The 12,349-nt window shown below is 35.3% G+C and overlaps 1 protein-coding gene across 3 annotated transcripts in view; it reads right to left on the reverse strand.

Annotated features, from left to right (window-relative positions):
• The window catches only part of VPS50 (VPS50 subunit of EARP/GARPII complex), a 136,817-nt gene that overhangs the window by 105,099 nt on the left and 19,369 nt on the right, over window positions 1-12,349 (reverse strand). For all 3 annotated transcript variants that reach the window (XR_003006182.1, XR_003006181.1, XM_024767129.1), the window contains exons 3-9: window positions 11,750-11,872; window positions 8,795-8,866; window positions 6,588-6,641; window positions 5,713-5,783; window positions 4,822-4,939; window positions 4,701-4,736; window positions 3,481-3,563 (exon numbers count right to left, since the gene is read on the reverse strand). Coding sequence is in view for 1 of the 3 variants with exons in the window: in XM_024767129.1 (XP_024622897.1) it covers window positions 3,481-3,563; window positions 4,701-4,736; window positions 4,822-4,939; window positions 5,713-5,783; window positions 6,588-6,641; window positions 8,795-8,866; window positions 11,750-11,872 (557 nt within the window). In the remaining 2 variants the exon portion in view is untranslated. The remainder of the gene's footprint in view (window positions 1-3,480; window positions 3,564-4,700; window positions 4,737-4,821; window positions 4,940-5,712; window positions 5,784-6,587; window positions 6,642-8,794; window positions 8,867-11,749; window positions 11,873-12,349) is intronic.

Genomic DNA, 12,349 nt, shown 5'->3' on the forward strand with positions numbered 1-12,349 from the left:
AGTCATATAACCTGAGACTTACTAGGTAAAGAGTCAATGCCTCTTTATGCAGAAGCAAATTTGTGAATTCTCTTTTTTTCTATTTTCAGAATCATAAGTCAACCCTCAGTTGTTCCATGTAATCTACTCCTAAGACCACAGAGTCTCTGCCTTCTACCAAGTACTTCATTTCCAATAAAGGAGCAATGTGACTAGGAAAGAAAAGAGGAACATACAATCTACTAAAGAAAAATTAAGAAGTGCATGAGTAGATACACTGTACATATGACTTTGCCTGCAACATAAAAACAAAAAAACACCACACAAGAATTCAGAAATGCTCAGAATCATGGAATGATTCTCTTAAAGGACATTTCTTAAAAAGAATATATTTCTCGATTCTCTAACCATCAACAGGAATAAAAATACATTTAAATGTTAAAGAAAATAAGAGTGTGAATTCAGTTGGAAATGACTATTCCTATGATTACCAGAGTGTCAAATGACTTTTCACCCTGATGCACTCAGGTCCAAGCAAAGATTGAATCTTGCCTTTGCTAAATTCCACAGATCCAGGTAAATTAAAAGAATGTTTAAAGTGTTGGTGAATTATGTCTGAACAGACCCAATGAAAGAGCTCAAGAACAGGTTCAATACTGATTGTATTCAGTAGACCAGAGGAAAAAGAGCAAAACAAAAATAAATGCATAGAATAAGAAAGGGGCATCTAATTAATAAAGACAAAAATAAAAGGAAATTAGAATAAAATTCCTTTCATTTTTGTGGACTCAATCTGTCCCACATATCAACTAATTCTATTTCTATTTCCTATACCACATTATCTACAGGAAGTGAACAAACCTATGTTCTCCCAACTAGGAGCTAACGGGTGAAATAAGAGGTGAAGGGAGAAGGGGATTGGGTCAGGCAGGATGAATGGTGGCAGGCAAAGGAAACACTGCTCTATGTGGGGGAGAAGAATTGCTGGTGGAGGGCCTATCATCACCACCAAGCATTTCCAACTAACAGCTCTGCTTTTGGAGCCACCCTGATGTTGTCACTAAATCACCAAGTTAAAAACACAACTCTAACGGATTTCCGGGAAGCCTAAGATAAAATCCCACTACAATGAATTCCTTAGGACATTTTAATGTATCTGTGCATGTATTTTTACCTATTTTCAGAATATAAGACAAACTTTTCTTATTACTGCATGTATGACTCATATATGTAAACACAGCATGCTGCTTATATACCGTATTATCTAAAATAAAACAATGATTAATTTAATCATCATTACAGATCTTTTTGATCAAAACTTTTTACCAGGTCAGATAACTCCTCCACATATCACTATATACATAAACATGAAAAAGTGCTTAGAAGCCACTTCACGCTAACTTGAAAAAGCCCAAATAAGGATTTCTTTCAGTTTTTTATAGTTAACTCTCACCAAGTAAGATATTTACTTTAACAAACCTAAAATAAAAATTTTAACTAATGGAAAAAATGAAGTGTCAACATGTCACCTGCACCCTCAATCTCCTGCCAACAAATTTCCAAACTCATTCTTTCCTATTATAATAGAATGGTGACTTTTTCGAAGTCAATCTCTCCAATAATCCCTACGAAGCTTTATTATTACGTTCTCTGTCTTATTTTTAACCTCTCACTCTTTCTCATTGATTTTCAAATATTCAGGTTGCTCCTTCTCAATTCCACATCTCTCCTCCATATAAAATTTCCTCATCCTACACTTACACTTCAACCAAATCTGTCCCTAACAAGGTCAACTCTGATTTCTTTGTTGCTATAAACGCTATAGATATTTTCGTCCTCATGTTGCTTGGCATCTCTGCAACAAAGACTCATCATGATACCCGTAATCTCGTATCTACAACACCTCGTACCTTGGTTTAGCTAATCCCTCCTGCACCTCCTTCAGGTCCTCCTTAGTCTTGACCCCCTAAGGAAAATTAGATCCCAATGCTTCCACCGTATGCTCAACTTCCTTCTCTATAAAGCCCCATTCCAGTTGGGCCTACTTCAATCCAAATCCATCTTGATAGACTAAGCACTCTAGAAAACCGTGGATTATACTGATTACATTATATGTGGTTCATCACTATACAGCCAATTCCAAAACAAACCACCTAGCATATAATAAACGCTCAGTAAATACATAACTGCCTGAAGTATTTTGAGCCAATCATAAATATGCTTTTCTCATTCTAACAGATTTACCACCACGAAATGAACTAAATGAGCGCTATGCTTCTTCAGGAGCCAGAAGGCCTTGCTAGAAATTTTCAAATATATTCACCATATTAGAGCTAATTCACTATTCACCCAACTTAATAAGTATAAATGACATAATCAAGTTTTTAATAGTGACAGTTAATCACTGTCAAAATGGATAAAATCAAAATATTACTGGTACTACCCAACTATGCACTTCTTAATCAAATAAAAAGTGGTCACTTCAATATACATAATCCTAAAGAAAAAAAAATATCATCTCTAGGGGGAAAATACCTAGTTATTCTATACCCAGCACAGACCTATGATGTGAGAGTATATTAAAAGAAAAAAATTAATCCAAAGCTGTATTAATGTTTTGTCCTTTCATAATCCTTTTATTTTTTCAGATACTAGCAATCAACATCTACAATATCAGTACATCCTGCTCACTGAGTGCCAGATTCTCCATACAGGGGAGACTAAGGGACTCATTCTAGGCTAAGTATGAATTTAATTTGAAACTGGGTTTCCTTGGCAAGCTCACTATTTTCCCTAGATTTTATATTTATTTTTGATGCTTTTAGAGGAATGGCGGAAATTACACTTGAGTATTAGAGATTCCTCAAGGTACTGTCACAACTAATGCAAAACCTTCATTTTAAGCAGACCAAAATCCATTAATAAAGTTAGAACTAAGAGCAGAGGATGCAGCAGCTATTTTTACATTGTACATTTTATAAATAAACAGAAGATATAATCATTAAATACAACATCACTTAAATATTACAAAGATGACTCCTACACAAAGTGAAATCACTTTAAGTTTTCCAAAAGAATTCTTATCATGATGAGCCAACAATTGAACCATCTGGATCTGAAAAGCAAACTGCAACAGAACTCTCAATATTTATAATCTGGGCATAGTTAAGGAGGAAGAATTCTCAAGAGCTGCAATGGAGACATGAACAGATGAATTTATTCTCTACTACTCCATAAAAATGAAATCAATAAGATTGGAAAAAACATGAAAAAAAGAGTTTCAATGAGGTGACAAGAAAAAGGATTAGAAAGTATCTGATCTTTCAAACCTTAAGAGTTGTTATTTATAATTTTACTGTGCTGCTCATTTACAAATAAGAAGGCTAAACTAGAACATAGCACTTAATATTAATATTCAGTGTTTATTACCATTGTATGTTACACAACTCCTATATAAAAACTGACAATAAAGTCAGCTTTAAAAATTTTACATCACTTTACCTTATGCAACTATAATGTTTAAAAGTGCTGGCAGCTTTCTGACATTCCAGGCACAGCTGAATAGCTCCCGGATAGTCTTCCTCCTGAATCAACAACAGAAGTCATTAGGCTGGAAACATTTTTCTTAAAGCTTCTGAAAAAGAAAAATCTCTGTTCATACTCTATCCAAAGTTACAGCACCAGAAAATTTTAATTCCTCTCAAATAAGGATCATAATACCAACAACAGATAAATAGTGAAATATACCAAACTAGTAAAATATAACAAAGCAACTACCTCCATGCCTAAAATGTATCCATGAAAAAAATATGCTGTTCCCTTAAAAACACAGTAATAGCTCTCTGAGACCATGACATGTAGATAAAGCCTACAAAGAAGTACAAGCTGCTTCAGAGGGAAGGAGTTCTTTAACTGTTAACATTCTTCTTTCAGTAATGTTTATAGAAAATGTTCCAAAACAGTATGCATTCTACTTGTAATGAACATTCAACAGTTCTACTATCATGAATCCATAAATATTCTTAAACAAATAAATTTGGAAAAAAGTGAAATATTCATTAATGGCCCCAAATATTCCTAAACAGTAATTTAATGGCAAATGAATTTTTCATTTCTCAAACCCTAGTTTTAGTGGTAATAGTTTAGAAGTAATACAGTGATTATACAGAAAATCATTTAAAAAAGTTCCTGAAGTTCATATCTAAATTCAACAAAGGCAATTCAAACCACAAGGGATGCTGAGATGATGACAAAGTACCTACCCAAAGGTGCTCGAGTATTATGGGGAAACACGTAATACATTAGGCTTTGGTGAAACTTATAACGGATGTATACAGACAATGCTAAGAAAGCATCAAACAGAAAACAGATGGCTCACTCAGAAAATCAATTAATATATGAGACACCAAACATAACTAATCTATGACATACTCCTCAAATCACTACTTTATGTTAGACACAAAAGATAATTTCATTGCTATTTGGGCACAGATATAATAATCAAAAGATACTGAAGTTAACATTTCCCCCAATAATTTTTTCTAAATGAAGTATATCATATCAATAGAAAAAGATGCACTAGAGCAAGTTCCTTTACATGTCTAAAAATGCTCTTCATACCATATGCCAATTTGAGAAAAATGCACATCTGAATTTTTTTCACAATAATTCTCTATTTAATATTATTAGGATCACCAAATTTCAAAGCCTTGTAAACTTACCTCCAGCATTTCACTTAAGCGGACATCTGTTCTTTGCTGAAAAGAACATAAATCAAAAGGTAAAATCTGTTTCAACCATAAAATTAAGCTTTAACTTTTAAAAAAAGTAACCTGTATGTACCAATGTTTTTATAGTTCTCAGAGATTTCAGAAGTCCAATCAGCAACTGACGTTTCCTTTGATTTGCAAGAAGGCCTAAACTAGCTTGAGTAAAACCTTCCTTTGCAATATTCAAGTGTCTGTAAAAGTGAAAAATAAACAGTTAAGTTTTTCTAGTATAATAAGAACACTATCCACACAGAACAATTAGGCAATTAATGAGATAGTATCCTGAATTGCTCTTAAATTTGGGGACTGTGAGCACTATTTGACAAATTTATTCAACGGCTCAAACTAAACCAGCATTACTTGAAGCATGGTGCGTGGTCTGAGACCAATCTTCAAACTGTTACTGATCTACCACAAAAGTACAGAAATTGAGAATAAGCATTTAAAAACATGTAGAAGAAAAGTTGACAAAATAATTTTTTGCTTGATGAATCTAATAATAAAAAAATTTTTTAAACACACAGAGCAAAAGTTAACACAATAATTTTATGCTTGATGAATCTGATAATAGAAAAAATGAGACTATTTTATATGTGTTTGGTTGGGTCTTTTTAAATTCATTTTCCTAGTAATTTGTTTTTATTGCATTTTACAAAAACAATAGTCTGTAACAAGTTGGAAATTAAAAAAGAAAAAAAAAAAGAAGACTGGTTCTTCACCAAAGACAGTTTGAGAAGCACGGATTTAAGCAACACAAAAACAGTAATATTTTTAATCCATAACAAGATTTAAAGACATTTCTCACAGACCTTCTTAGTGCAGTTTTTAGACCATTATATATGTTCAGTTAATGAATGGCATTCTATACACCGCAATCATCATAAAAAAAATCAATTTTCCATGACAGTTTCAGAGTTTCTCTAAATGTTACTCAGCTTGAACAAAGTATCATCAAATGCAATACCTCCTCCCATTTGTGCAGATAACAGCAGCTAACTGAAGACCTGTCTGTAATGAGGTAACTCTTTCAAGTTCCTATGGAAAGATTAGGTGTAGGTTACTGTTTGAGGCATTTTATTTTTCTTTCTTATTGGTATGGTTCTCTAACAAAAACTTTAGTGGGCTTCAAAGAAAAGCCTGCTTGGAAAACAAAGTAGCAACAAAAATATCTGAACTTGAACACTGTTGGTATATTTTTCCACAAAATTATTTTAAATAACCACTTTCAATTGATTTTCACAATGGCATGTGACAAAATATTTAGGCAGTATTGTTTATAAGGAAATCTAGACCCAACCTCTTTAGATGGGCGTAAATAAATACTAATAATATATCCATTTAAATGTTTCTATCCAACAGAACTTCATGAGGTAATCAAGGATATGACAAATATGATTTGTTTGCTAAGGTGCTTTGACAATGAATGTCTTCATTTGAACACTGTTAAGATATTTCAATGGATTTTGAAGTCTCTTATTTTCTGATGAAAGGGCAGATTCAGCTAGACAGTTCCAATTTTATCATATTTTAAAGGCAGACTGAGCAGTCATTATTAATGATCTATGAGTTACAAAGTGCACTGAAGCAATTTTCATTGGCTCTTCAAGTTAGGAAAACCAAATAGATTACTTTAGAATCAAATATAAAAACTCTTCCACTTCTTGCAGTTTGGTAAATTCCCCAAATGACAGAAAAAAAACATACATATACACAACCCAAATAGAGTTAATATGCTGCTATAAACTATAGACAAAAGAATTAAAATATTTCAAGTTCCAAGTATAAGTCACTCAAACATTTTTAATATTTTACTATTAAAAATAACAAATGTTATCCTACCTTTACATAAGCAGGCTGTTTTTCAAGGATTAAATCTGCTACTTTTTTAGAGACCTATAAGAACATGCAATCAAACAAAGGAAATAAAAGAAAAAGCCTCATGCTTCCTATTACACTTTACATTTAAAATTTTAGCAAGAATATTCCATAGGTCTTCCTAATAACTTCTACAGCAAATACTGGCATGCATTGGCCACGTACATTTCTTTGGCTATGAAATTAGTACAAGAGGTATAGCATGTAGCACAGTACTTGGTCCTTAATAGAAACTCAATATGTGGTCATTATTATTGTTAATAACATGAGTATCTGCTTTAACTAACATGCACAAAAGTATAACCATTTTTAAGGGTACAGGATTTGCTTTAAAAAAGATAGACTTGTTAAGATAAATAAATGTTTAATCTACTGAATTTATGGAAATTCTATCTGGGAAACAGAACACCCTTTAAATCCTTTGTACCGCGTAAGAAAACAGACAGCAGTTTGGTCCACTACTTCTGAAAAACAGGAAGCGTGTTTTCTGGAGCGCTATGAAGATACCTAAGGTTTCTTGGTCAGTTCCATGAAAAACGGTAATGTATGCGAGTTAGAATTATAATGATTTTGAACATGAGGCTCTTATTTCACAATTTCAGGGGCCCCTGTAGGACTACACTACAGAGGTACCACATCCAGCATGAAGCATGGCACACCAATGGTATTTAGTGAATATCTGCTCAAGAAACACAACTGTATCCCCTTCCCCAAGCCAACTGAGAACAAAGCACTACACATACATTCAAAGATTGCGTTAATTCTTTCATGTTTTCTTAATCTGCTCTGAATTTGTATAGATTTGTATAGACATGAATGTGTATAGATGTACACAGACAGAAACCCACCTAATTTTACCAAATTGGGGATTGTTATCACTTTATTTATTTATTTGGGTCATTGCTTTTTTTTTGAGTTATGGGTTTTTCATTTGTTTGTTTTAAATAGACCATGTAGTTATTGTTAGTCTACACTGTGCTAGGCAGTGTACTGACTGCTTTTCCTACATTATCTCAATTAGTACTTATGACAATCTACTGAAATGTGTTACATGCTTCATTTTCCCGATGAGTAATCTTAAACATAGCAGTAATTCACCCACAGTTAGTAAGCTGCAAGGTCAGGATTCAAGGCCAGGTTGATTAAATTCCAAAGGCCACTGTGCTACACGGCCCTTGTGGTGGGGTTCATCCCCAAAAGAATACTACCACATAAAGTACAGAGATGGAGGAGTACATATTTAAATATGCTGAAACCAGGAGAAGGCAAAAGGTGCCACCATCCACTGAACTCTAATTCTCCAAAAACAACAACATATTTTTACCACACAACCCTCTAGTGCTCAAGGCCCTTCCCCACACCAATGCTGCTACCCCCGGGAGATCCAAGCACCCACTGAGACATCTGGGTGTAACACTAAAGAAAGAGAAGTATATCCTCCTTTATTTGTTAGATGTATTATTAAAGATCATACCTTAAATTAAAATGACTAAATTTATTACAATTGCTCTTTCAGTATTAAAAAATTAACAAGACCACTTACTACCATTACTTAATCTTCTACAGTACAGTCTGAGTTTTATAAAAGGAATTCAGCTTAACACAAGGAAAATACAAAATCACAGAATTTTACGGCATTAGAGAAAATGCAGGCCCAACCTAACCCATTACTTCACAGATGAAACAAGAGATTTAGCAAGGTTAAGTGACTTGCCCAACATCACACAATTAAATAGTGACAGCAATTCAGATTTGATGAATCTTAACCCTGTAATCTCTTTGGATCTATTTCAACTAGAAGTGGGAGCCTTTATTCTGAGATAAGAAAGCTCCATCATAAAACTATGGGTAGGAAAGTCACGCATGCATGACAAGGAGTAATCTAAAAAGGTACTTAGTAATCTGAAAAAAAAGTTCAAAATTCTTTGATCACGTTTAGGATTCCAGAGAAAGAACTCCAAGTTCTAGAAGCACATCTATCAAGGTAATGTGAGGGAAACTGAATAGACAATAAATTTGAATAAGTATAAATGTATCATTTGAGTCAAAGTCATGTTAAATAAGATTTGTTTAAAATGTTAGTATATTAGTTAAACAATAAAACCTGCAAACGTTACAGCTCTCTGTTGTGTTTCATTTACAGTTTTGTCAGAAATGTGTTTTTTACTTACTGCAGCTTGCTGTTGTTTTAATTTGTCTCTGTACTCCTCTAATTCTTGCAAATTGAGAACAGGAGGGAGCTTCTAAAAAAAAAAATCCATAAATAAACAGTAAAAAATCAATTGTTTAATTTGGTTTCATTTACCTGCACACCTGACTTAGGAACTACAACCTGCACATACAAAACGGTGTCACATCCCACTCCTCCCATCCTCCCCATCCTCCCCACTAGACTCCAGACACAAAAGCCTGTATCTCTGTTACCCAACCCCCTGGTACTCAAGTTCCATCCCTCACCCAGCCCTGCTATCTCCACTGATGCCACCTCCAAACTCCTGGAATCCCCACTACCACCGGGACTCCGGCCCGAGCTGGGAAACACTGCTTCCACAACCTGCAACAGGAGAATGTGAGAAAGTCCTAACCCTTATCCCCCACTCTACCAGCAACCATATATCCCTACTCATCCAGGACAGAACTCAAAACATATTTCCCCTCTGAAATACTATGAATGGTAACTAAGCACTACAGTGTGATAGTGACAGCTGTTGGAGTACATTCTGGATTATACATACTCTGGAGGATAGTATGGAAACTAACAAAAATGCATTCCATTGTGTAGATGGGAAACTCCCAAGTTAGACTTCAAGTCTCAGTCAACTGATGATGAAATTTCAGAATACGCTGGGTACTAACTCTGCATGTACTGCAATATGAAGTACGTATGCATACTGCAATTGGTTTCATCTAAAACACGAATTTTACTATTCTTTTTTTGAAGTTCTTATAAATGTAAAATGCCAATGTTACAAAGAATTATGATATTAAGCTGCATGAGCTGCTTGTAAATTTTGGAGATTAATCGTTTGTCAGTTGCTTCGTTTGCAAATATTTTCTCCAATTCTGAGGGTTGTCTTTTCATCTTGTTTATGGTTTCCTTTGCTGTGCAAAAGCTTTGAAGTTTCATTAGGTCCCATTCCTTTATTTTTGCTTTTATTTCCATTTCTCTAGGAGGTGGGTCAGAAAGGATCTTGCTGTGATTTATGTCATAGAGTGTTCTGCCTATGTTTTCCTCTAACAGTTTTATAGTGTCTGGCCTTACATTTAGGTATTTAATCCATTTTGAGTTTATTTTTGTGTATGGTGTTAGGGAGTGTTCTAATTTCATTCTTTTTATGTGTAGCTGTCCAGTTTTCCCAGCACCATTTATTGAAGAGGCTGTCTTTTCTCCATTGTATATTCTTGCCTCCTTTATCAAAGACAATGTGACCATACGTGTGTGGGTTTATCTCTGGGCTTTCTATCCTGTTCCACTTATCTATATTTCTGTTTTTGTGCCAGTACCATACTATCTTGATTACTGTACCTTTGTAGTATAGTCTGAAGTCATACGCCCCAGCAATCCCACTACGGGGCATATACCCTGAGAAAACCATAATTCAAAAAGTGACATGTTGGGCTTCCCTGGTGGTGCAGTGGTTGAGAATCTGCCTGCTAAAGCAGGGGACATGGGTTTGAGCCCTGGTCTGGGAGGATCCCACATGCCGCAGAGCAACTAGGCCCGTGAGCCACAACTACTGAGCCTGCGCATATGGAGCCTGTGCTCCACAACGAGAGGCCGCGACAGTGAGAGGCCCGTGCACCACAATGCAGAGTGGCCCCCACTTGCCACAACTAGAGAAAGCCCTCGCACAGAAACAAAGACCCAACACAGCAAAAATAAATAAATAAATTTTTAAAATGACATGTACCGCAATGTTCATTGCAGCACTATTTACAATAGCCAGGACATAGAAGCAACCTAAGTGTCCATCAACAGATGAATGGATAAAGAAGTTGTGGCACATATATATAATGGAATATTACTCAGCCATAAAAAGAAATGAAATTGAGTTATTTGTAGTGAGGTGGATGGACCTAGAGTCTGTCGTACAGAGTGAAATCAGAAAGAGAAAAACAAATACTGTATACGAACACATATATATGGAATCTAAAAAAAAAAAAGGTTCTAAAGAACCTAAGGGCAGGACAGGAATAAAGACACAGACGTAGAGAATAGACTTAAGGACACAGGGAGGGGGAAGGGTAAGCTGGGACGCAGTGAGAGAGTGGCACTGACATATATACACTATCACATGTAAAACAGATAGCTAGTGGGAAGCAGCCGCATAGCACAGGTAGATCAGCTCTGTGCTTTGTGACCACCTAGAGGGGTGGGATAGGGAGGATGGGAGGGAGACGCAAGAGGGAGGGGATATGGGGATTTATGTATAGATGATTCACTTTGTTATACGGCAGAAACTAACACAACATTGTAAAGCAATTATACTCCAAAACAGATGTTAAAAAAATAAATTAAAAAAAAATTAAGGCATGGGGTATTTATTATGACTAAACAATTATGTAAATATACTTTCATGTTTAAAAGTCTCAGAGCTTTCCCTGGGCTTCCTTGGTGGCACAGTGGTTGAGAGTCCGCCTGCCGATGCAGGGGACACAGGTTCATGCCCCGGTCCGGGAAGATCCCGCATGCCGCAGAGCAGCTGGGCCCGTGAGCCATGGCCACTGAGCCTGCGCGTCCGGAGCCTGTGCTCCACAACAGGAGAGGCCACAGCAGTGAGAGGCCCGTGTACCGCAAAAAAAAAAGGTCTCAGAGCTTTCCCAAACATATTTAGCCAACATAAAATAAGACAGAGACAGCATACTAACATATTGTGTGATAACAGTTAAAAACCAAAAATACAAAAATGTTTCCTGGACCAATATTCTATAGCTGCACTTAATTTTTCATTTTTAAAAATACTCTCATCTTTAAACAATGCTGATAGTTTAGTCACAGTATGGTCATCATAGACCAGTCCTGGTATCAAAAAACTACAATGCCCCTAAAAGGCATTCATATCTCACTCACAAATTCAGTCACTGAACAAAATAGGCTTTAGATAGGTTAATGAATTTTTTTTTACCTCCAGCTCATATTTAACAATATCAAATGAGTCCGTAGAAAAATACACTTGTTCGATACTATTAATTAGTTCTTGTTCAGCTTGAGGATCACTAGGTTGTTCTCGAAGTTCTCGGAATTCCTCCTTTAAGGGAAAGGAAACCACAATTATAGTACTTGTAACTGTTATAATTCTATCTGCATGGAAATAAATAATCATCTGTCTTAACACCGACAATTCTCCCAGGAAACATTCTGACCAAAGAAACAAACTAATAGAAAACAGGAAAGTTCATGGAAAATTAGTAAACAGCCGAACACTAAAAACTAGCCAGTTTGAAGATTTAGATTTTATTTTCAATTCCTTGCATGCCAACTAGTAGCTGAAAGAACTTAGATGCTTAACAAAAGGAAAAAACAAAGAGACTACCTAATATCTATCATATATACATATCACATATATATACGTTTTCATCATCTAACAATGTTCTAAATCTCTCTCACCACAGATAACCAGCGTACATCTCAATGACTTTCAGGTCACAATTAGTACTGGAACCCTGAAGAGCAGAAATCCTTCTGCTGAAAATCTCACTGCTTGGCTAAGAAATACTGGTTCCAG

The sequence above is a fragment of the Neophocaena asiaeorientalis genome, unplaced genomic scaffold (assembly GCF_003031525.2).
Source record: "Neophocaena asiaeorientalis asiaeorientalis breed wild unplaced genomic scaffold, Neophocaena_asiaeorientalis_V1.1 scaffold70, whole genome shotgun sequence".
Lineage (NCBI taxonomy): Eukaryota > Metazoa > Chordata > Mammalia > Artiodactyla > Phocoenidae > Neophocaena > Neophocaena asiaeorientalis.